Here is a 23,367-nt window from a genome sequence, read left to right as displayed (position 1 = left end):
AAAGGGAGTCAATGGAAAGGAGTGTGTAGGAAGGAATCAGCGGTAGAGTTGCTGCTTTACAGCGAATGCAGCGCCGGAGACTCAGGTTCGATCCTGACTACGGGTGCTGCACTGTAAGGAGTTTGTACGTTCTCCCCGCGACCTGCGTGGGTTTTCTCCGAGATCTTCCGTTTCCTCCCACACTCCAAAGACGTACAGGTATGTAGGTTAATTGGCTGGGTAAATGTAAAAATTGTCCCTAGTGGGTGTAGGATAGTGTTAATGTGCGGGGATCGCTGGGCGGCACGGACTTGGAGGGCCGAAAAGGCCTGTTTCCGGCTGTATATATATGATATGATATAATATGATGATATGATATGATGATAGACAGACACAAAAGGCTGGAGTAACTCAGCGGGACTGGCAGCATCTCTGGAGAGAAGGGATGGGTGACGTTTCGAGTCGAGACCCTTCTTCAGACTGAGAGTGATTACGCCACTGTGCCAAATCTCGGACCAGAGGACATCGGTTTCGAGTGAGGGGGGAAAGATTTAATAGGAACCTGAGGGAAATTTTTCTTTGTACTCAAATGGTGAGACAAGCTGCCGGAGGAGGTAGTTGAGGCAGGGATATCATGGCATTTAAGGGCCACACAGACAGGTACATTGACAGGACAGGTTTGGAGGGAGATGGGCCAAACGCGGGCAGGTGGGACCAGTGTAAATGGGGCATGTTGGTCATGGTTGGGCAAGTTGGGCCGAAGGGCCTGTTTTCCTGCTGTTTGACTCTATGACGCTTTCGAGTCACGAGTTTGACTTAAAGTGCTGATCAGGGATAAACATAAATGGTCTTAATTGCTCTGCTTACGGCAGGGTGCGTGTCTGTGAGAGAGAGGTTGTACAATTTGGACCAAGGTTATGATTAATTATGATATAACACTTGTAGTGTATGAAAATAACTGCAGATGCTGGTACAAATCGAGGGTATTTATTCACAAAAATGCTGGAGTAACTCAGCAGGTCAGGCAGCATCTCAGGAGAGAAGGAATGGGTGACTTTTCGGGTCGAGACCCTTCTTCAGTCTGAAAGAAGGGTCTCGACCCCCGAAACGTCACCCATTCCTTCTCTCCTGAGATGCTGCCTGACCCGCTGAGTTACTCCAGCATTTTGTGAATAAATACCTATGATATAACACTTCGTCACGCCTAGATCACCACAATGATTGCAGGCTTTTGCAAGGTAGAATTATCAGCAGCAATTTGCGATGGTATTTTACCCCAGCTGATTATTGTACTATAGTTGTCAAGCTGGAAAGGGTGCAGAGAAGGTTTACGAGGATGTTGCCAGGACCTGAGGGCCTGAGCTATAGGGAGAGGTTGAGCAGGCTGGGACTCTATTCCCTGGAGCGCAGGAGGAACGAGGGGTGATCTTACAGAGGTGCACAAAATTATGAGGGGAATAGATCGGGTAGACGCACAGAGTCTCTTGCCCGGAGTAGGGGAATCGAGGACCAGAGGACACAGGTTCCAGGTGAAGGGGAAAAGGTTTAATAGGAATCTGAGGGGTAACTTTTTCACACAAAGGGTGGTGGGTGTATGGAACGAGCTGCCCGAGGAGGTGGTTGAGGCTGGGACTATCCCAACGTTTAAGGAGCAGTTAGACAGGTACATGGATAGGACAGGTTTGGAGGGATATGGACCAAACGCAGGCAGGTGGGACTAGTGTAGCTGGGACATGATGGGCCTGTTTCCACGCTGTATCACTCTATGACTGTTAGCGATGGTATAATTGCAGCTTAATTAAACCTGGGCTCTCTTATCTTTCAGCAAGTTAACATGCCCTTTGTGATGATCCCAGCCTTCCCGCACAGTTCACAGCCTCTCCCAGTTGCTGGGGATCCTCAGCTTAGTCTCTCAATGCAGCCGGGACTCTCCTGTAAACCAGGTACGTAACTATCGACGGAGGACAAACTCAGCGGGGCAGGGCAGGCCGCATCTCCGGAGAGCAGCAATGGCTGGCGTTTCGGGTCGAGAGTAGGGTTGCCAACTTCCTCACTCCCAAATAAAGGAGAAAATGGGTGACGTCACCGCCCGGCGCCCCCACGTGACCTCGCCCAGACAGGGGCTACGTGCTCCCGCTCCACCAAAGGTGGCCGCCCGGGCCGGGAGGTGGGTTGTTACGCAACCTCCGTTAGGCGGCGCCCGGGCCTACACTGTCCGGGACTACAGCGGCCCCCGGGCTACAGTGTCTGGGCCTACAGTGTCCGGGCCTACAGTGTCCGGGCTACAGTGTCCTGGCCTACAGTGTCTGGGCCTACAGTGTCCGGGCCTACAGTGTCCGGGCCTACAGTGTCCGGGCTACAGTGTCCTGGCCTGCAGTGTCCGGGCCTTCAGTGCCCGGGCCTACACTGTCCGGGACTACAGCGGCCCCCGGGCTACAGTGTCGGGGCCTACAGTGTCCGGGCCTACAGTGTCTGGGCCTACAGTGTCCGGGCCTACAGTGTCCGGGCCTACAGTGTCCGGGCTACAGTGTCCTGGCCTGCAGTGTCCGGGTCTGCAGTGTCCGGGCCTGCAGTGTCCGGGCCTGCAGTGTCCGGGCCTACAGTGTCCGGGCCTGCAGTGTCCGGGCCTACAGTGTCCGGGCCTACAGTGTCCAGGCCTACAGTGTCCGGGCCTACAGCGTCGTCCGGGCCTAATACGGGACAAGGGCGGTCCCGTACGGGACAAACTAATTTAGCCCAAAATATGGGATGTCCCAGCAAATATGGGACACTTGGCAACCCTACTCGAGACCCTCAGTCCAATCTCCATCTTAAAAATACCCGTTGACTTGGCCTCCACAGCCGTCTGTGGCAATGAATCCCACAGATTCACCACCCTCTGACTAAAGCAGTTCCTCCTCATCTCCTTTCTAAAGGTACCTCCTTTTATTCTGAGGCTGTGCCCTCTGGTCCTAGACTCTTTCCACCACAGTGGTAGAAATGTCCTCTCCACATTCACTCTATCCAGGCCTTTCACTATTTGGTACGTCTCAATGAAACGTCAGCCATTGCTTCTCTCCAGAGATGCTGCCTGGCCCGCTGAGATACTCCAGCGTTTTGTGTCTTTCTTCAGTGCAAACCAGCATCTGCAATTCCTTCCACCACCTACCCCTAGATGGTGGCTTGAAGACATGACGGCACCTTCTCTTGGTGTGAGTTGTTGAGGGAATGCCAGTCGTGCAGGTTTTGTGTAAAAACATCAAGTTCAGAAGTGATAGGAGCAGCATTAGGCCATTCGGCCCATCAAGTCTTCTCCGCCATTCAGTCATGGCCGATCTATCTCTTCCTCCAAACCCCATTCTCCTGCCTTCTCCCCGTAACCCCTTGACACCCGCGCTAATCAAGAATCAATCTATCTCTGCCTTAAATATATCCACTGACGTGGCCTCCACAGCCTTCTGTGGCAAATAATTCCACTCGGGTGGTGCAGCGGTAGAGTTGCTGTTTCACAGTGCCAGAGAGCCAGGCTCGATCCCGACCACGGATGCTTAGCTGTACGTTCTCCCCTGACCTGCGTGGGTTTTCTCCGGCTGCTCCGGTTTCCTCACACACTCTAAAGACGCACAGGTTTGTAGGTTAATTGGCTTTGTATAGTTGTATATTGTCCCGAGTGTGTGTAGGATAGTGTTAATAATGTGCGGGGATCGCTGGTCGGTGCGGACTCGATGGGCCGAAGGGCCTGTTTCCACTCGGTATCGCTAAAATAAACGCAACTCTGCAAGTCATGTAGCATCTTTAGACTTTATAGATGCAGAATGTAAACAGGCCCCGAGTCTGAAGAAGGGTCCCGACCCGAAACATCACCCATTCCTTCTCTCCAGAGACGCTGCCTGACCCGCTGAGTTACTCCAGCATGTTCTGTCTTTCTCAGCTGGGACCAGTGCAGATGGGGCATCTTGGTCAGCATGGGCAGGTTGGGCTGCAGGAAGGGGGTAAGATGGTGCCAGATGCAATATGTTTTGCATTCACATAAAAAACCCACACAAAATGCTGGAGCAACTCAGCGGGGTCAGGCAGCATCTCTGGAGAGAAGGAATGGGTGACGTTTCGGGTCGAGACCCTTCCTCAGGATTCCTTTGGGCTGGATGTCTCTATTGATTGATTGAGCAACGCTTGTCTGGGAACTGTACGCTGCAAGGGCCAGGAAGCGAGCGGGCAAGATCATCTCTGACCCCTCTCACCCTGGCCACAAACTCTTCGAAGCACTTCCCTCTGGAAGGCGACTCCGGACTGTCAAAGCAGCCACAGCCGGACATAAAAACACCTTTTTTTCCACAAGCAGGAGCTCTACTCAACAACCAAAAGTCTGTAGCCTCCTTTTGCTCTGGTATTTTATTTCATTCTTCACATGTGTAAATTATAATATTTTATTCTTTAATTGTTTACTGTATGTCGTGGTGTTACCTGCGAGCGGACCACCAGGGCACATTCCTTGTATGTGCACATACTTGGCTAATAACATTTATTCAATTCAATTCAATTCAATCCAATGCAATCTTGGTCTCCTAATTTGAGGAAGGACATCCTTGTAATTGAGGCAGGTTCACGAGATTGATCCCCGGGATGGCGGGACTGCCATATGAGGAAAGACTGAAAAGACGAGGCTTGTATTCACTGGAGTTTAGAAGGATGAGAGGGGATCTTATAGAAACATATAAAATTATTAAAGGACTGGACAAGCTAGATGCAGGAAACATGTTCCCAATGTTGGGGGAGTCCAGAACCAGGGGCCACAGTCTTAGAATAAAGGGGAGGCCATTTAAAACTGAGGTGAGAAGGAACTTTTTCACCCAGAGAGTTGTGAACTTGTGGAATTCTCTGCCACGGAGGGTAGTGGAGGCCAAATCACTGGGTGCATTTAAGAGAGAGTTAGATAGAGCTCTAGGGGCTAGTGGAATCAAGGGATATTGGGGAGAAGGCAGGCACGGGTTATTGATCGTGGACGTTCAGCCATGATCACAATGAATGGCGGTGCTGGCTCGAAGAGCCGAATGGCCTCCTCCTGCACCTATTTTCTATGTTTCTAATCTCCATCACTTGCTTACAGGTGCTGTGCACTTCCGAGGTACTTTGTTAACTGGAATCTTTCCCCTCTTTCCTCTGCACCGCCGCCACTGCCACCCACCTCCCTCTACAGGTGAATACACCTTGCAGTTGTTGCCAACTCCTACAGGAGCCAGGAGAACATCAGGCCCCAGTCCTGCCCACTCCCAGGTCAGTCCGCCGGCTCATCTTGTCGCTGGCAACAGTGGGGGTGACGTCAGGGTAGTGAGGCAAGCCGCCCTCCTTTGTGTGAGGGCCAGTAGACGCACGAGGTCTCTTGCCCAGGGTAGGGGAACCGAGAACCAGAGGACACGGGTTTAAGGTGAGGGGGTGGGGGGGGGGGGGGGGGAAAGATTTCAGAGGGATAATTTTTTTCACTCAAAGGTTGGTGGGTGTACGGAACGAGCTGCCGGAGGAGGTCGCTGACAACGACAATAGAGCAGAGCGAGATAGGCCACTCGACCCTGACAACCGTAGTACGTCACGGCGCCATTTTAGTCGGCAGAAACTTGCAGGAACATTTAAAAAAGAAAAATGACAAAAATCTGTGAATTGACAGATGAGATATATTCTGCATTTTAATGGTATCATCACACATACTGTTCCCCCAAAACACTGATTACACTGCGAGAGGCAGAGCGAACGGCGGGCTTTGCTTACTAAAATGGCGGCCGTTACGATCCTTTGCGTTCTACACTTCAGTATGGGCGATTTCGACGGAGTGGTTCATCTATCTCCTCTAGTATCTTTAGTTGCTGAGGCTTGTACTATCTCTTTGATAGGTACTTGGATAGGACAGGTTTGGAGGGACCTGGGCCAAAGGTGGGACTAGTGCAGTTGGGACGTGTTGGGCAAGTTGGGTCGATGGGGCCTGTTTCCAGGCTGTGTGGCTCGATGGGTCTAGGGTCTAGGAGCAGGGATGGGGGGAGGGGGGGTTGAGGGGGGGGTGGGGGTTCTCTGCCGTGGGTGGAATAGCTGACCGTTCCTCTTCAATCCCCCACTCGGCCAGGAGGAGGCGTCCCAGCCATTGAACCTGACGGCCAAGACCAAAGGCGATGTTTCAAAGTCCCCGTCGCCCCCCCAGGCTAAACACAGGAGAGGCCCATCGCCAGCCACCGCCGCAGAGCTACAGTCCGGCACGGCGGCAGCGTTGCTAACCCGAGGTAACGTACGGAGGGCTTTGTGGTCCTACGGTTGCAGTGTCGGGCGAGTCCGGAAACAGGGGCCACACGGTCTCAGAATAAAGGGGAGGCCATTTAAAACTGAGGTGAGAAGAAACATTCTCACCCAGAGAATTTGTTGTGAATCTGTGGAATTCTCTGCCACAGAGGGCAGTGGAGGCCAACTCATTGAAACATAGAAAATAGGTGCAGGAGTAGGCCATTCGGCCCCTCGAGCCTGCACCGCCATTCAATATGATCATGGCTGATCATCAAACTCAGTATCCTGTACCTGCCTTCTCTCCATACCCCCTGATCCCTTTAGCCACAAGGGCCGCATCTAACTCCCTCTTAAATATAGCCAATGAACTGGCCTCAACTACCTTCTGTGGCAGAGAATTCCACAGATTCACCACTCTCTGTGTGAAAAAAAACTTTCTCATCTCGGTTCCGAAAAGCCTTCCCCCTTATCCTTAAACTGTGACCCCTTGTTCTGGACTTCCCCATCATCGGGAACTCACTGGATGAATTTAAAAGAGAGTTAGATAGAGCTCTAGGGGCTAGTGGAATCAAGGGGTATGGGGAGAAGGCAGGCACGGGTTACTGATTGTGGATGATCAGCCGTGATCACAATGAATGGCCTCCTCCTGCACCTGTTTTCTATGTTTCTATGTTTACTGTGGGGGTGGAGGGAGATGTCGTTCTCTTCCTCTCCGTCACCTTGAACAGATTGACTCATCCATAGTTGTGTGTTTCGGAAAGGAACTGCAGATGCTGGTTTACACAAAAAGCTGGAGTAACTCAGCGGGACGGGCAGCATCTCTGGAGAGAAGGAATGGGTGACGTTTCGGGTCGCGTCTGAAGAAGAGTCTCGACCCGAACCGTCGCCCGTTCCTTCTCTCCAGAGACGCTGCCCGTCCCGCTGAGTTACTCCAGTTTTTTTTTTGTGTCTGTCCACAGTCGTGCCCAGTGTAGTTTAGAGGTACAGTGTGGAAACAGGCCCTTCGGCCCACCGAGTCCACGCCTGCTTGCGATCCCCGCACACTAACACGCACAGGAGGGGCGATTTACAATATCGTCAATCCGATTAACCTACAAACCTGCACGCCTTTGGAGTGCGGGAGGAAAGCGAAGATCTCGGAGAAAACCCACGCAAGTCTCGGGGAGAACGTACAAACTCCGTACAGACAGCGAGCGTGGTCAGGATTGAACCCGGGTCTCCGGCGCTGTAAGGCAGCAACTCTACCGCTGCGTTACCTAATGCAGTGAGCATCATGATCTACTGCAGGATGGAGCAGGAGATTTTTCACTCCAATATGTCACCTCCAGCAGAGTCACTCATCCATAGTAGTGTTTAGTTTAGAGATACAGTGGATGAACAAGCCCTTCGGCCCACCGACTCCACACCGACCGGTGATCCCCGCACACTAGCACTGCCCTACACACACTTATAATCTTTACCCAAGCCAGTTAACCTACAAACCTGCACGTCTTTGGGATGTTGGTGAAAACCAGAGCGCCCAGAGAAAACCCACGCAGGTCACAGGGAGAAGGTGCAAACTCCGTACAGACGACACCCACAGTCAGGAACGAACCCGGGTCTCTGGCGCTGAAGAAGAAGAAGAAGAAGAAGCAAGGAACTGCAACAAAACTGCAACTCCAGTTTACAAAAAAAAATCACAAAGTGCTGGAGTAACTCAGCAGGTCAGGCAGCATCCCTGGAGAACATGGCTAGGTAGCCTTTTGGGTCGAGTCCGAAGAAGGATCCCAATCTAGTTGTGGATGTAGCCCAGACCATCACACAATCCAACCTCCCTTCCACTGACTCCATCTACACCCCACGCTGCCTCGGCAAGGCCAGCAGCATAATCAAGGACCAGTTGCACCCCTCTCTTCTCCTCTCTCCCATCAGGCAAAAGGTACAGAGGTTTGAAAACGCACACCTCCGGATTCAGGGACAGTTTCTTCCCCAGCTGTTATCAGGCAGCTGAACCGTCCTATCACCATCTCGAGTGTGGCCATGTCCCATCTACCCCATTGGAGACCTTTGAACTATCTTTGGTCAGACTTCACCGGACTTTATCTTGCACCAAATGTTATTCCCTTGATACAACAAAAGGTTGCCCCTCGGGTTCCTATTAAATCTTACCCGCCTTACCTGATACCTGTGGCCTCTGGTTTTCGTTTCCCCAACTGAGGGTAAAAGACAACACACATTTACCCTATCCTTCTCATGATCTGGCACACCTGGGCAAGAGACTCTGTTTGTCTACCCTCTCATGATTTTGTACACCTCTACAAGATCACCCCTCATCCTCCTTCCTGCGCTCCAAGGAATAGAGTCCCAGCCTCCTCAGTCTCTCCCTGTAGCTCAGGCCCTCGAGTCCTCCGCCTCTCACGAATCTGGTTACCGACTCCCACTTCCCATACAATGTCACTGGGCTTCCAACAGAAGGGGAGACGCTGGCCGTGCCAATAAACATGGCTGAGGATCTCCTGAGTAGGAAGGAACTGCAGATGCTGGTTTGCAACGAAGATAGACACAAAGTGCCGGAGTAACTCAGCGGGTCGGGCAGCATCTCTGGAGGAAACGGAACAGGTGATGTTTCTGGTCGTGGCCCTTCTTTGGGTCTCGACCCGAAACGTCACCTGTTCCACGTTCTCCAGAGATGCCGCCTGACCCGCTGAGTTACTCCGGCGCTTTGTGTCTTATGAAGTGCTCCTGTAAGGGGTTTGGAACTTCTCGGGGCCTCCTCGTTCAGTAGGATACTAACTTTCCTTTTCAACTGCCTTTCTTTAACAGAAATGATAAGTAAAGAAGTTTTCTGGAGGAAACAATTGGGTCAGTAATCATTCATTATTACGTTTTTTAACCTTGTGTGTGAAGCCAGAACAGTCATGTATGTGGCAGCTTTTTATTTTGTGATGTACTTGGGATGTAATGCATGGCTTTATGGGTTGAGTTGGGGCCTCAGTCCGATCTCCCGCACTTTCCAGTTAAGATTACTTTAGTCTACTCCAGTTTAGTTTCGTTTGTTTCATTCAGTTTAGTTTAGTTTGGAGATACGGCGCAGAAACAGGCCCTTCGGCCCATTGAGTCCGCGCCAACCAGCGATCCCCGCATACTAGCACGACCCTACACACACGAGGGACAATTTACACTTATACCAAGCCAGTTAGCCTACAAACCAGCGAGCCAATGGAGTGTGGGAGGAAACTGTAGCACCCGGAGAAAACCCACACAGGTCTCCACGACGAGAACGTACAAACTCCGTACGGACAGCGCCCGAGGTCGGGATCGAACTCATTGCCACAGACGGCTGTGGAGACCAAGTCAATGGATATTTTTAAGGCAGAGGCAGATAGATTCTTGATTGGTACGGGTGTCAGGGGTTATGGGGAGAAGGCAGGAGAATGGGGTTGAGGGGGAGAGATAGACCAGCCATGATTGAATGGCGGAGTGGACTAGATGGGCCGAATGGCCTAATTCTGCTCCTATCACCTATGAACTTGAACATCTCAAGATAAGGGACAAGGAACAGATCTGACTGGAGGTCTCAAGATTCTAATAAATTCACAATGTTTATGCTCATAAGATCTTGTGTCACGGGAGTACAATTAGGCCATTCGGCCCATCAAGTCTACGCCACCATTCAATCATGGCTGACCCACCTTTCCCTCTCAACCCTATTCTCCTGCTGTCTCCAAAGTTCTACGACCTGTCTGGGTTTCCTTGCTTCACTCTCAAAGCTTATCTTTCTTTGAAAGAAGTCTCCATACTCAGTGCCCCATCAATGGTAGAAATAATCTCTCTCTCTCTCTCTCTCTCTCTCTCTCTCTCACTCTCCCTCTATCCCTCTCCATCTCTCCCTCTCTCCCTCTCCTCTCCCTCTCTCTCTCTCTCCGTCCCTCTCTCTCCCTCTCCCTCTCTTTCTCCCTCCCTCTCCCCCTCCCTCTCCTCCTCCCTCTCCCTCCCCCTCCATCTCACTCTCTCTGTGTGATAACATGGTTCTCCTGGATATTTGTTGGGAATGGGGAGCTGGGAAAGACGTTGCAATTGAGCGTTGCTGCCCATGGGAGCGGGGGTTGCGATCGGGGCCCATGAAGGGCCAGCTGTGGTGACCCGTCCCTTGGCTGATGTTGAGCTCCCGTCTCGCTTCTGGAAGTTTCCACCTGGGTGCCGCGTGGCCTGGTTCGTGGAGCCTGGTGGAAGGTGCTGCAACGTGAGTTGCCGGCGATGGGTTGGTCTTGGCTCCAATCTGCTTTGTTCCCTCCAGGCCAGTCGATGGACCAGGACTCAGTCGGCAAGGCCACGCAGAGCCCGAAGCAGATCTTTCTCGGGAAGAGTCGGGCGATGGAAAGTCCGGCTCTCAGCAACGGCAGGAAGGAAAAGGTCAGTGCTGACCAGACCAGGGGATGTCCAATTCAAAACACGCCCAATGTTATCTTCAGACTTGTAGACCTCAGAGATACGGCGCGGAAACGTCAGCGCACAGAGTCCGCGCCCACCAGCGATCACCCCGTACACTAGCGCTATCCAACGCCCCACAGACACTTTACAGTTTCACCAAAGCCGATTAACCAACAAACCTTTTTTTTAAAAAAACGTGGTACATGGATACATAGAAACATAGAAACATAGGTGCAGGAGTAGGCCATTCGGCCCTTCGAGCCTGCACCGCCATTCAATATGATCATGGCTGATCATCCAGCTCAGTATCCCGTACCTGCCTTCTCTCCATACCCCCTGATCCCTTTAGCCACAAGGGCCACATCTAACTCCCTCTTAAATATAGCCAATGAACTGGCCTCAACTGGCAGAGAATTCCACAGACTCACCACTCTCTGTGTGAAGACATGTTTTCTCATCTCGGTCCTAAAAGACTTCCCCCTTATCCTTAAGCTGTGACCCCTGGTTCTGGACTCCCCCAACATCGGGAACAATCTTCCCGCATCTAGCCTCTCCAACCCCTTAAGAAATTCATATGTTTCAATAAGATACGAAAGGTTTACAGGGATCTGGGCCAAACGCGGACAGGTGGAACTAGTGCAGATGGAGCATGTGTAAGAAGCACCTGGAGATGTTGGTTCACACTGAAGATAGACACAAAATTCCGGTGTAAATCAGCGTTAGTTTTTAGCTTTAGAGATACAGCGCGGAAACAGGACCTTCAGCCCTGCGAGTCGGCGCCGTCCCAGCGGTCACCCCGTACACTTGCTCGATCCCACACACACGCGCGGGACCATTTACAATTTTACCGGAACCAATTAACCTACAAACCTGCACGTCTTTGGAGTGCAGGGGGGAACCGGAGATCTCGGAGAAAACCCGCCGCGCAGGTCACGGGGAGAACGTGCGAACTCCGTAAGCGGGATGGAACCCGGGGTCTCTGGCGCCGTGAGGCAGCAACTCCACCACTGGGCCACCGTGCCGGCCGGTTATGATTACCAGAGGTGGATTACCAGAATGATAGACAATAGGTGCAGGAGGAGGCCATTCGGCCCTTCCAGCCAGCACCGCCATTCAATGTGATCATGGCTGATCATTCTCAATCAGTACCCCATTCCTGCCTTCTCCCCATACCCCCTGACTCCGCTATCCTTAAGAGCTCTATCCAGCTCTCTCTTGAACGCATTCAGAGAATTGGCCTCCACTGCCTTCTGAGGCAGAGAATTCCACAGATTCACAACTCTCTGACTGAAAAATGTTTTCCTCATCTCAGTTCTAAATGGCCTACCCCTTATTCTTAAACTGTGGCCCCTGGTTCTGGACTCCCCCAACATTGGGAATATGTTTCTAACGTGTCCAACCCCTTAATAATCTTGGACTAGGGGATAATGCCTGGACTTGGGGATGTTCGCTGCAGGGAGAGGTCGGACAGTCTTGGGTTGTTTTACATCTAGAATGCTGGAGGTTGAGGAACCTGATGACTATATAATTATGAGGCATAGATAGGGTTGTAGGTTAATTGGCTGTGGGGTAAAATTGTAAATTGTCCCTGGCGCATGTAGGATAGTGTTGGTGTGTGGGGATAGCAGGACAGCGCGGACTCGGTGGGCCGAAGGGCCTGTTTCCGTACTGCACTGCTGAAGTCTAAAATAAGTTATTGAGAGCTGAACTGCTCATTGTACTCCGAATGCAGCCTAACCCAAGTCCTATAATATATATATAGTCTGAAGAAGGGTCTCGACCCGCAAGGTCACCTGTTCCTTCTCTCCAGAGATGCGTTCTGACCCGCTGAGTTACTCCAGCTTTAAGTGTCATCTTCGGTTACAACCAGGATCCTTCCAATGCACTTCCTCCCTACACACCAAGTCCTGTCGAGCTGCAGAATGACTTCCTGACTCTTGCACTCGATGCTGGTGTGAATGAATGAAGGCTGGCAGGCCCGCAAGCCTTCTTTAACCACTCTCATTGCCCCTGGACTTTTCTCTCCATTGGGAAACTGAGGTGAGAAAATAAAAATGTTCACCCAGAGAGTTGTGAACTTGTGGAACTCTCTGCCACAGAGGGCAGCGGAGGCCAATTCAGTGGATGAATTTAAAAGAGAGTTAGATAGAGCTCTAGGGGGCTGGTGGAATCAAGGGGTATGGGGAGAAGGCAGGCACGGGTTACTGATTATGGATGATCAGCCATGATCACAATGAATGGCTCGAAGGGCCAAATGGCCTCCTGCTGCACCTATTTTCGATGTTTCTGTGGGAGTGAGGTGGCGTGTACATATCCCGCGACTGTTTGCTCCTCTTCAAGGTTTAGTTTAGTTTAGAGATACAGCGCGGAAACAGGCCCTTCGGCCCACCGGGTCCGCGCCGACCAGCGATCCCCGCACGCTGCACGCACGCTAGCGACAATTTACATTTTACGACCAAGCCAATTCACCTCTTGCACATCTTTGGGAGGAAACCGAAGATCTCGGAGAAGACCCACGGGGAGAACGTGCAAACTCCGTACAGACGGCGCCCGTGGTCGGGATCGAAAACCCGTGCCTCTGGCGCTGTGAGGTAGCGTCTCTGCTGCCGCCGCGCCGCCCGTGCGCGCTCTAACCCTGCGCTTCCCCACAGGACTCGAGGGTTTCAGAGTCTCTGCACTCAAAGCAAGGAGAGGACGGCAGAGTGGCGAGCAGCAACGAAGACTTCTGCATCGGCAACGACCCTGAAGGTACGTGGCACGGTCTCTCCCAGTGACAGAGTCACGCGGACTGGCCCGCCGGCCCGCACCTCACTGACACTTCGTGGGCAGAGCCAATGTGGACAGAGCGTCCCCACCGGTGGGACAGTCCAGGACCAGAGGCCACAGCCTCAGAATAAAAGGACGTACCTTTAGGAAGGAGATGAGGGGGAATTTCTTTAGTCAGCGGGCGGTGAATCTGTGGGATTCATTGCCACAGACGGCCGTGGAGGCCAAGTCAGTGGGTATTTTTAAAGCAGAGATCGATAGATTCTTGATTAATACAGGTGTCAAGGGTTACGGGGACAAGGCCGGGGAATGGGGTTCGGAAGGAAAGATAGATCAGCCATGGTTCTTGGTTCTTGGTCCTCCAAAATATTCCAAATGGAATTTAAACTGGAGGTGGCTGAGTATGGACTTAAGCAAGAAGGGCTTCTTGGAGAAGAGCTGCCTTAAATTTAGTTGCGTCTGGTTGAATAACTATAGTAGGGTGAAGACTGATTGAATGGTGGAGTAAACTTGATGGGCCAAATGGCCTAATTTTGCTCCTAAGTTGCCTCTAGTGTGTAGGATAGTGCTAGTGTACCGGGATCTCTGGTCAGCATGGACTCAGTGGGCCGAAGGGCCTGTTTCCAGGCTGTATCTCTAAACTAAACTCTCGTTGTTCTGAGCAGTGCCCGATCCAGGCGAGCCCCAGGCTTCTGCGGGGCCTCCAGCCTTCGCCTTCCTTGGTCGTGTGGATTGACCAGCGACCCCTCGTCCCACTCCTGCCCCCCCCACTGGTGTACCCCGGGGAGGGGGGGGGGGGGGTGGGAGCCTCCCACAGTCGATACCTCGCAGTCGCGGTGGGCCAAACCCCGGTCTCCTCCTCCTCTCCTCCGGCCTCGCTCTTCGCCCCATCCCCTCCACCGACGTTGTCGCCAGCTCCATCCGCCCTCCCGCTCTCTGGTCATCGGGGGACCAGCAGAGGCCGGCTCGGCGGCTCCCCCTACAGGCCGGCGGTCCCGGGGGTCCCGTTTGGAGGAATCCGGCTCAGTGGCGCCCCCCAGCTTACAGTCTGGGCCCTCTGGGAACCTCGGCCGTTCGATGCCCTCCTTGCAATAACAGCCAATATTCTGTGATCTAGAAAACCAGCCCAGTCACAAGTTCATACATGATAGGAGCAGAATTAAGCCATTCGGCCCATCAAGTCTACTCCGCTATTCAATTCTGGCCGATCCGTCTCTCCCTCCCAACCCCATTCTCCTGCCTTCTCCCCATAACCTCTGATAGCCGTACTGATCAAGAATCTATCTATCTCCGCCTTAAAAATATCCACTGACTTGGCCTCCACAGCCTTCTGTGGTAGAATTCCACAGATTCTGGAATTTAGAAGGATGAGAGGGGATCTTATCGAAACGTATAAGATTATTAAGGAGTTGGACACGTTAGAGGCAGGAAACATGTTCCCAATGTTGGGGGAGTCCAGAACAAGGGGCCACAGTTTAAGAATAAGGGGTAGGCCATTTAGAACGGAGATGAGGAAAAACTTTTTCAGTCAGAGAGTTGTGAATCTGTGGAATTCTCTGCCTCAGAAGGCAGTGGAGGCCAATTCTCCGAATGCATTCAAGAGAGAGCTAGATAGAGCTCTTAAGGATAGCGGAGTGAGGGGGTATGGGGAGAAGGCAGGAACGGGGTACTGATTGAGAATGATCAGCCATGATCACATTGAATGGCGGTGCTGGCTGGAAGGGTCGAATGGCCTCCTCCTGCACCTATTGTCTATTGTCTAAAATGATGACCGTCCCACCAGTTAACGTAATAGTGTGCAACTGAGGATCGCTCTGTGGGAGGGGCAGTACTGAGGGAGGTTCACAGGTTTATAATAATATTTACAGTACGAAATAAATCAAAACAAAATCCACCACCATAATACAACTTACTTTAGTTTAGTTTAGAGACACAGCATGGAAACAGGCCCTTGGGCCCACCGGGTCCGCGCCGACCAGTGATCCCCGCACGTTAACACACACTAGGAACGATTTTAAAAAAACATTTACCAAGCCAATTAACCTACAAACCTGCGCGTCTTTGGAGTGTGGGAGGAAAGCGAAGATCTCAGAGAAAAACCACGGGGAGAACATACAAACTCCATACAGACGGCGCCCGTAGTCGGGATCGAACCCGGGTCTCCGGCGCTGCATTCGCTGTAAGGCGGCAACTCTACCGCTGCGCCACCGTGACCGCCCCAAATGTCAAACACTCCACAATGTCAAACAAACACACAAAATCAAGTACCGTACAACTGTATATCATCACCCTTGTATTACATCCGTGTTGCTTGTGTTGTTCACCTCAGGAAACTTGGCGCTTGCTGGTTCGAAGGGCTATGAGTCGAGAGGTGGCGAGCATATCAAGCGGCCGATGAACGCCTTCATGGTCTGGGCCAAGGACGAACGGCGGAAGATCCTGCAGACCTACCCTGACATGCACAATTCCAGCATCAGCAAGATTCTAGGTGAGCAGACTGGGTCAAGTCAACCCGCTGTGAGGTTTAGGCGGCCCAAACGCGAAAACGCCTCCGCGTTTGACCAGAGACACGGTGGCGCGGCGGGCAGAGTCGCTGCCTCGCAAGCGCCAGAGACCCCGGTTCGATCCCGACTACGGGCGCTGTCCGCGCGGAGTTTGCACGCTCCCCCCGTGACCGGCCAGCGTGGGTTTTTTTTTTTCCGGGTGCTCCAGTTTCCTCCCGCACTCCACAGGTTTGCAGGCTAATTGGCAAGGTTGTAAATTGTCCCCGGTGCGTGGGGTGGAGTACGGGGATCGCTGGCTGGAACAGACCCCCAGGGCCTGTTTACAACGCTGCATCTCGAAACTAAACTCAACTGAAGTAAACTCAACTAAACTATTCTATGGTGAAGACACAAAGTGCTGGCGTAACTCAGCGGGTCAGGCAGCATCTCAGGGCCATGTGATTGGTCACAATCCACAACCCCGCCCGTCCTTTTGCTCCAGAGACGCTGCCTGACCCACTGAGTTACTCCAGCACTCTGTGTCTTTTTATTCCCCCTCTTAGCAGTTCCCCATGTCTCTCCGCTGCTCGGTGAATCCCTGGGTCACCTTTGTTGACGTTATACCCGCCGTCTGACCCATTCCAGTGCATTAAATTATGGTGCAATGGTAGAGTGGGGTTCGGGAGAGAGAGATAGATCAGCCATGATTGAACGGCGGGGTAGACTTGATGGGCCGAGCGACCTAATTCTGGTCCGATCACGTGTGACCTGATCACCTCCGATCCCACATGGCAATGAAACGTGATCAAGAAGATTGATATCATTTCAGCTGAGTCTATTGTCGTGGAACAGAGGTACAGAGGCCTAATTTTCCTCGTACATTTTCCTCTCTTGAGGATTCCCATTGTCCAATGCTATCGGACCAGTCCCGTGCCAATATCGGTTTTGACTTGAACACGTTTCAATTCAATAGGGAGCATTTTCGAGAGAAAGCTATGGATTTCACTGAGAATATAATCTCTCGCACACACACACTCTCGTTTGGAGTAAGTCCCATTGTTGATTCTGGATCCACACCAAGCCTTTTTTCCTTGGGGATTAATCCAAGGAATTCCTTCATGCCCTGCAATGGGAGTTCAAATCGTTCCAAAGCGTTTGCCGTGGGTGAGAAATCTGAAATAAAATCAGAAAATATCAAAAATAATCGGCAGGTCAAACAGGCAGGTACAAGACTTCATTAAAAGGATAGTCACAGAGTGGTACAGTGTGGAAACAGGCCCCTCCGGCCCAACTCATCCACACCGGCCAACATGTCCCAGCTACACTAGTCCCACCTGCCCGCGCTTGGCCCATATCCCTCCAAACCCGTCCTATCCATGTTCCTGCCTAACTGTTCCTTAAACATGGGGATCTAAATGTGACCTCACCAACGTCTTATCCAACTGCAACATGACCTCCCAACTTCCATACTCAATGCTCAGTGACTGGTGAAGGCCAATGTGCCAAAAGCCTTTTTGACCGCCCTATCTACTTGCGACTTTTTACATTTGCCAAGCCGATTAACCTACAAATCTGCACGTCTTTGGAGTGAGGGAGGAAACCGAAGATCTCGGAGGAAACCCACGCAGGTCACGGGGAGAACGTACAAACTCCGTGCTTACAGCGGCCGTAGTCGGGATCAAACCCGGATCTCCGGCGCTGCATTCGCTGTAAGGCAGCAACTCTACCGCTGCGCCACCGTGCCGCCCGTTCTCTCTCACACTCCAAAGCCGTGCAGGTTAGTGGGTTAATTGGCTTGGTATACATTGTAAACTGTCCCCAGTGCGTGTCGGGTAGAGTTAGTGTGCGGGGATCGCTGGTCGGCGCAGAGGGTGGAAGGGCGCTGACCTAAACTAAACTAATCTAAAAGGACCAGTGACGATGGGCACAAAAGCTGGAGTAGCTCAGCGGGACAGGCAGCATCTCCCGAAAGAGGGAATGGGTGACATTTCGGGTCGAGGCCCTTCTTCAGTCTCGACCCGAAACGTCACCCATTCCTTCTCTCCAGAGATGCTGCCTGACCTGCTGAGTTACTCCAGCTTTTTGTGCGTACCTTCAGTGTAAACTAGCATCCGCAGTTTATTCCTACACTAAAGGTACAAGAGGTAGATTTAGCTCTTCGGGCTAAAAGGATATGGGGAGAGTGCAAGAGTCGTGACCAAGAGCTATTCTACAGGAGTCGTTTAAATCGAAATGTGAAATGGAGGCGCGAGGAACTGCAGGCGCTGGAAGCCAGAGCAAAGCGCAGAGTGCCGGAGTAACTCAGGCAGCATCTCACCCAGAGAGTTGTGAATCTGTGGAATTCCCTGCCACAGAAGGCAGTGGAGGCCGATTCACTGGATGAATTCAAGAGAGGATTAGATGGAGCTCTTCGGGATAACGGAATCAAGGGAAATGGGGAGAGGGCAGGAACGGGGTAGTGATTGTGGAGTGAATAATCACAGTGAATGGTGGTGCTGGCTCGAAGGGCCGAATGGCCTCCTGTACCCATTTTTCTGTGTTTCTATGTATCACGCTGGTGTGTGCGTGCGTGCGTGCGAGTGTGCGTGCGTGTGCTTCGTGCATGCGTGTGTGTGTGTGCGTGCGTGCGTTTGTGCGTGCGTGTGTGTGAGTGTGTGTACGTGTGTGTGAGTACGTATGTGTGTGTGTGTGCGTATGTGTGTGCGTGCGTGTGTGTGCGTGCGTATGTGGGTGTGTGCGTGCGTGTGTGCGTGCGTGTGTGTGTGCGTGTGTGCGTACGTGTGTGCGTGCATGCGTGTGTACGTGTGTGTGTGTACGTGTGTGTGAGTGTGTGTACGTGTGTCTGCGTGTGCGTGTGTGTGTACGTGTGTGGGTTTGTGTGTGTACGTGCGTGCCTGCGGTTGCTGACGGTTTGCGTCTGTGTTTGGTGCTCCTCAGGGTCGCGGTGGAAGTCCATGTCGAACGTGGAGAAGCAGCCGTACTACGAGGAGCAGGCCCGGCTCAGCCGGCAGCACCTGGAGAAGTACCCGGACTACAAGTACAAGCCGCGGCCCAAGCGCACGTGCATCGTGGACGGCAAGCGTCTGCGGGTGGGCGAGTACAAGGCGCTGATGAAGTACCGGCGCCAGGAGGTCCAGCAGTGCTACTCCGTCGGGTGAGTCGCTCCCCGCGCCCACGGTGACACGGTCGTGGTAGATCCACCGCCTCACCGCGCCGGAGACCCGGGTTCCATCCTGACCGCGGGCACGCACTGTCCGTACGGAGTTTGCGCGCTCTGTTCTCCCCGTGACCTGCGTGGGTTTTCTCCGGGCGCTCCGGTTTCCTCCCAGGTTAATTGACTCGGCGTGATTGTGAATTGTCCCCAACGCGTGCAGGAGAATGTCAGTGCGCGGGGATCACTGGTCGGCCTGTGTCCACGCTGTGTCTCCAAACTAAACAAAACCAAACTAGTGGAAGCCTCCTCCCCACATCCACGTACAAAAGCCAATTAACCTACAGGGCCCCACGTCTTTGGGGGAAACCGGAGCACCCGGAGAAAACCCAGGCAGGTGACAGGGAGAAGGTGGGCAGATCGTCAAGGCTTCAACTGTTCATCTGTGTGACATTGTCCTTCTCTCTCTCTCTCTCCCTCTCCCCCTTTCCCGCCCCCTCTCTCTCTCTCTCTCCCCCTCTATCTCTCTCCCCCCCTCTCTCTCTCTCCCCCCTCTCTCACTCTCCCTCTCCCCTTTCCCTCCCCCTCTCTCTCACTCTCTCTCTCTCTCCCCCTCTCTTTCTCTCTCTCTCCCCCTCCCTCTCTCCCCTCCTCTCTCTCCCCTATCTCTCTCCCTCTCTCCCCCTCCCTCCCCCTCTCTCTCCCCCTCCCTCTCTCCCCTCTCTCTCTCTCTCCCCCCCTCTCTCCCCCTCCCTCTCTCCCCTCTCTCTCTCTCCCCACTCTCTCTCCCCCTCTCTCTCCCCCCTCTCTCTCCCCCCTCTCTCCCCTCACCCCCTCCCTCTCTCCCCCTCTCTCTCCCCCTCCCTCCCCCTCTCTCTCCCCCTCCCTCTCCCCCCCTCCCTCTCTCTCTCTCCCCACTCTCTCTCCCCCCTCTCTCTCCCCCCTCTCTCTCCCCCCTCTCTCCCCTCACCCCCTCCCTCTCTCCCCCTCTCTCTCCCCCTCTCTCTCCCCCTCCCTCTCCCCCCCTCCCTCTCTCCCCTCTCTCTCTCTCCCTCTCCCCTCTCTCTCCCCCCTCTCTCTCTCTCCCCCCCCTCTCTCCCGCTCTGCAGCCAGCAGGACCAGGTGCACCTGCATGGGTCTGACCTGGTGTACGGGGGCCCGCTGGCAGTGGGCTCTCTGCCGGTGCAGCAGGCAGCAGTGGAGCCGTTCCAGCCGTGCAGCCCTGACCCCAGCATGCCCATCATCCTCAACACCCGCAGCCTGCAGCGTGAGCTGCCCCACGGCAAGGAGCTGCGGCTGCCGGGCGCCGGCGTGGACATGTACCAGTACGTGGAGGAGGACGACTCAGACGTGGAGTATCGCAGCGACGGAGAGAACCTGATCCTCACCGACTAACCGCAGCGCGGGTGTGTGTGTGTGTGGCCGTCTGTGTGTGCGTGTGTGTGTGTGCGCGTGAGTCTGTGAGCACGTCTGTGCGCGTGGGTCTGTGCATGCGTGTGTGAGTGAGTCTGTGTGTGCATGTGTGTGTGTGAGAGTGTGTGCATCTGCGTGTGCGCGAGTCTGTGCACGTGTGTGTGAGTCTGCATGTGTGTGTGAGTGTGTGTGCAAGAGTGTGCACGTGTGTGTGAGAGTGTGCATGTGTGTGCGTGAGAGTGCATGTGTGCGTGAGAGTGCATGTGTGAGTGCGTGAGTGCGCGAATCTGTGTGCACGTGTGTGTGTGAGAGTGCATGTGTGTGTGTGTGCGCGTGAGTCTGTGTGCGTGAGTGCGCGAGTCTGTGCACGTGTGTATGTGAGAGTGCATGTGTGTGTGCGCGTGAGTCTGTGCACGTGTGTGCGCGTGAGTCTGTGTGCACGTGTGTGCGTGAGAGTGTGCATGTGTGTGTGTGTGTGTGTGCGCGTGAGTCTGTGTGCACGTGTGTGCGCGTGGGTCTGTGTGCACGTGTGTGCGTGAGAGTGTGCATGTGTGTGTGAGTCTGTGTGCACGTGTGTGTGCTAGTCTGTGTGCGTGTGTCTCTGTCCCCATTACGGATCTGAACTTTTACAGTGAAGATAGACACAAAAAGCCGGAGCAACTCAACGGGTCAGACAGCATCTCTGGAGAAAAGGAATGGGTGACGATTCGGGTCGAGGCGTCGAGAAGGTTCTGTGGAGGGGTGTCGACCGTAATCGTCACCTATCCTCAAAGACCTCTCAAATACTGTGTTTACCTCGGCTACTTAGCGGTATGTTTGGAAATAGATGTCAATATTTGTATAAAGGACTTTTTTAAAAGTAACTTTGCGATCTGTTTACTGTGTGTGCGTGCAGTGTGTGCGTGTCTCTGAGTCTGTGGGTGCGTTTATGTGTGTGCGCATATGTGTGTGTGTGTGTGTGTGTGCACATGTGCATGCGTGTGCCTGTGCATGTCCGTGTGTCTCTCTCTGAGTCTGTGTTTGCGTGTCTGTGTGTGTCACGATCTGTGCGTGTGCGGGTCTGTATTTGTGTGTGTGTCTGGATCTGTGTGTGTGTGTGTCTGGATCTGTGTGTGTGTGTCTGGATCTGTGTGTGTGTGTGTGTCTAGATCTGTGTGTGTGTGTGTGTGTGCTTGTGTGAGCCTGGATCTGTTTCTGTGTGTGTGTCTCTGCTGAGTTACTCCAGCACTCTGTGTATTGTCTGTGTACATATGCGTCAGTGTGGGTGTATCTGCGTCAGTATATGTGTGCGTGTGTCTGGGTGTGTGTGTGTGCGTGCGTGCGTGTGTGTGTGTGCTGAGTTACTCCAGCGCTTTGTATTGTCTGTGTGCGTGTGTGTGTCTCTGCATTTGCACGTGTGTTTCTCTGCGCGTCTGCGTGTACACATGCAAATGCAGAGACACACACGCGTGTGCGGACTCTCCTTGTGTACACGTATGTGCGTGCTCTCCTTGCCGTGGGCAAGTTGTGTGCAATTGTACAGACCAGTCAATGCAAGCCGTTGCAGATGATCGACACACACACGCACACACGAAACTCCTTATACCTTTTTAAATCAACTATTTTTTTTTGTTCAGTGTTTTTAGTTCCTCCTTATTCGGGAGGGGAGGGTAAGATTGGAAGGCAGTTGTGAGACTCTGTTCCCTTAGCGTGGAGTTAGGATCTGGTTGGGAGTTTGTGACGTTTGGAGAAATGGATCGGGATTTCTCTGTTACAGTGACGTGAAAGATTATCAGACTTTAATTTAAGTGTACGTTTGTGAAGACTGACCTGGTCCAGGTGGGTCCAGCGCGTTGTATGTACGTAGATCGTACAGAACTCATTATCAGGAGCCTTCCCCACGAGGCACCGCGGCATTTTTTGTTTTTGTTTTTGTTTTGTTTTTAGATGAGAATTGGAAAAATAAAGACCATTTGACAATGTGAATCTGCCTTGATTTCTACAGTGTAATATATATAAACATGTTCCCGCTAACAAGAGAGATGATCTCCCATTAGGGGTCATTGACATTTATTAGTACTTTCAAAATAAAGTGGAAAATGACAACCCTTTGTTGCTCCCCTTGGTTTTTATTTCACGGACTTTTCGTTGCACAATAAACTAAAGCGTTTGGTCTCGGGGAATGATATCGGCCAATGTTGGCGATGGGGGGAGAGGGTGGTGCAGCGGGTAGAGCTGCTGCCTCACAGCGCCGGAGACCCGGGTTCGATCCTGACCAGGGGCGCTGCCTGTACGGAGTTTGCACCTTCTCCCCGTGACCTGCGTGGGTTTTCTCCGGGTGCTCCGGTTTCCTCCCGCACTCCGAAGACGTGCAGGTTTGTAGTTTACCCCCCCCCCCCCATCACACCTCCCCCACACTAGTCTTCCTACTAGTTCCACTGTTCGCATTCTTGCATCCCTTCCTTATCACCTCTTCCCCAGCCAACAATGGACCATTGTGGGCTCCACCCTTCCCTGGTCATCTGTTGCCGGGCCTGCTTTGTTCTGGCCTTTTCCTACCCCTAGTTCCCCCCCTCCCCATCCCCCCTCCCCATCCCCCCTCTACTTTCAGTCTGAAGGGTCCCGACCCAAAATGTCACCCATTCTTCTCCAGAGCTGCTGCCTGACCCGCTGAGTTACTCCAGCACTTTGATTTTGTGGCCGTATACAAAATCACACACAGAAGCAGGCTCTTCGGCCCACCATGAGATAGTCGGCAGCTTGGGTAGCAAAGGTGGAGGTGGAGGTGGGGGGGGGGGGGGGGGGGAACTGCGTGGGTTTCCTCAGGGTGCTCCGGTTTCCTCCTACACTCGAAAGACGAACAGGTTTGTGGGTTAATTAGCCTGGTGCCTAGGATGCCACAGTGGGATGACGTAGAACTAGTGAATGGCTAATCGATGGCCA

The 23,367-nt window shown here is 52.9% G+C and overlaps 1 protein-coding gene across 5 annotated transcripts in view; it reads left to right on the top strand.

Annotated features, from left to right (window-relative positions):
• Positions 1-22,530, top strand: part of LOC144605576 (transcription factor SOX-13-like) — a 133,703-nt gene extending 111,173 nt beyond the window's left edge. For 4 of the 5 annotated variants that reach the window (XM_078420993.1, XM_078420994.1, XM_078420995.1 and 1 more), the window contains 9 exons: positions 1,805-1,922; positions 5,156-5,232; positions 6,071-6,224; positions 9,025-9,063; positions 10,499-10,614; positions 13,284-13,380; positions 15,728-15,886; positions 18,819-19,035; positions 20,142-22,530. In XM_078420993.1, the coding sequence (XP_078277119.1) occupies positions 1,805-1,922; positions 5,156-5,232; positions 6,071-6,224; positions 9,025-9,063; positions 10,499-10,614; positions 13,284-13,380; positions 15,728-15,886; positions 18,819-19,035; positions 20,142-20,427 (1,263 nt within the window). In that variant the 3' untranslated portion in view covers positions 20,428-22,530. The remainder of the gene's footprint in view (positions 1-1,804; positions 1,923-5,155; positions 5,233-6,070; positions 6,225-9,024; positions 9,064-10,498; positions 10,615-13,283; positions 13,381-15,727; positions 15,887-18,818; positions 19,036-20,141) is intronic. The other variant, XM_078420996.1, reaches the window with a different exon arrangement.
• Positions 22,531-23,367: the final 837 nt, after the last annotated feature.

The sequence above is a fragment of the Rhinoraja longicauda genome, chromosome 24 (genome assembly GCF_053455715.1).
Source record: "Rhinoraja longicauda isolate Sanriku21f chromosome 24, sRhiLon1.1, whole genome shotgun sequence".
Lineage (NCBI taxonomy): Eukaryota > Metazoa > Chordata > Chondrichthyes > Rajiformes > Arhynchobatidae > Rhinoraja > Rhinoraja longicauda.
Note: the sequence above shows the minus strand (reverse complement) of the source record. Positions and strands in the feature narration are given on the sequence as shown.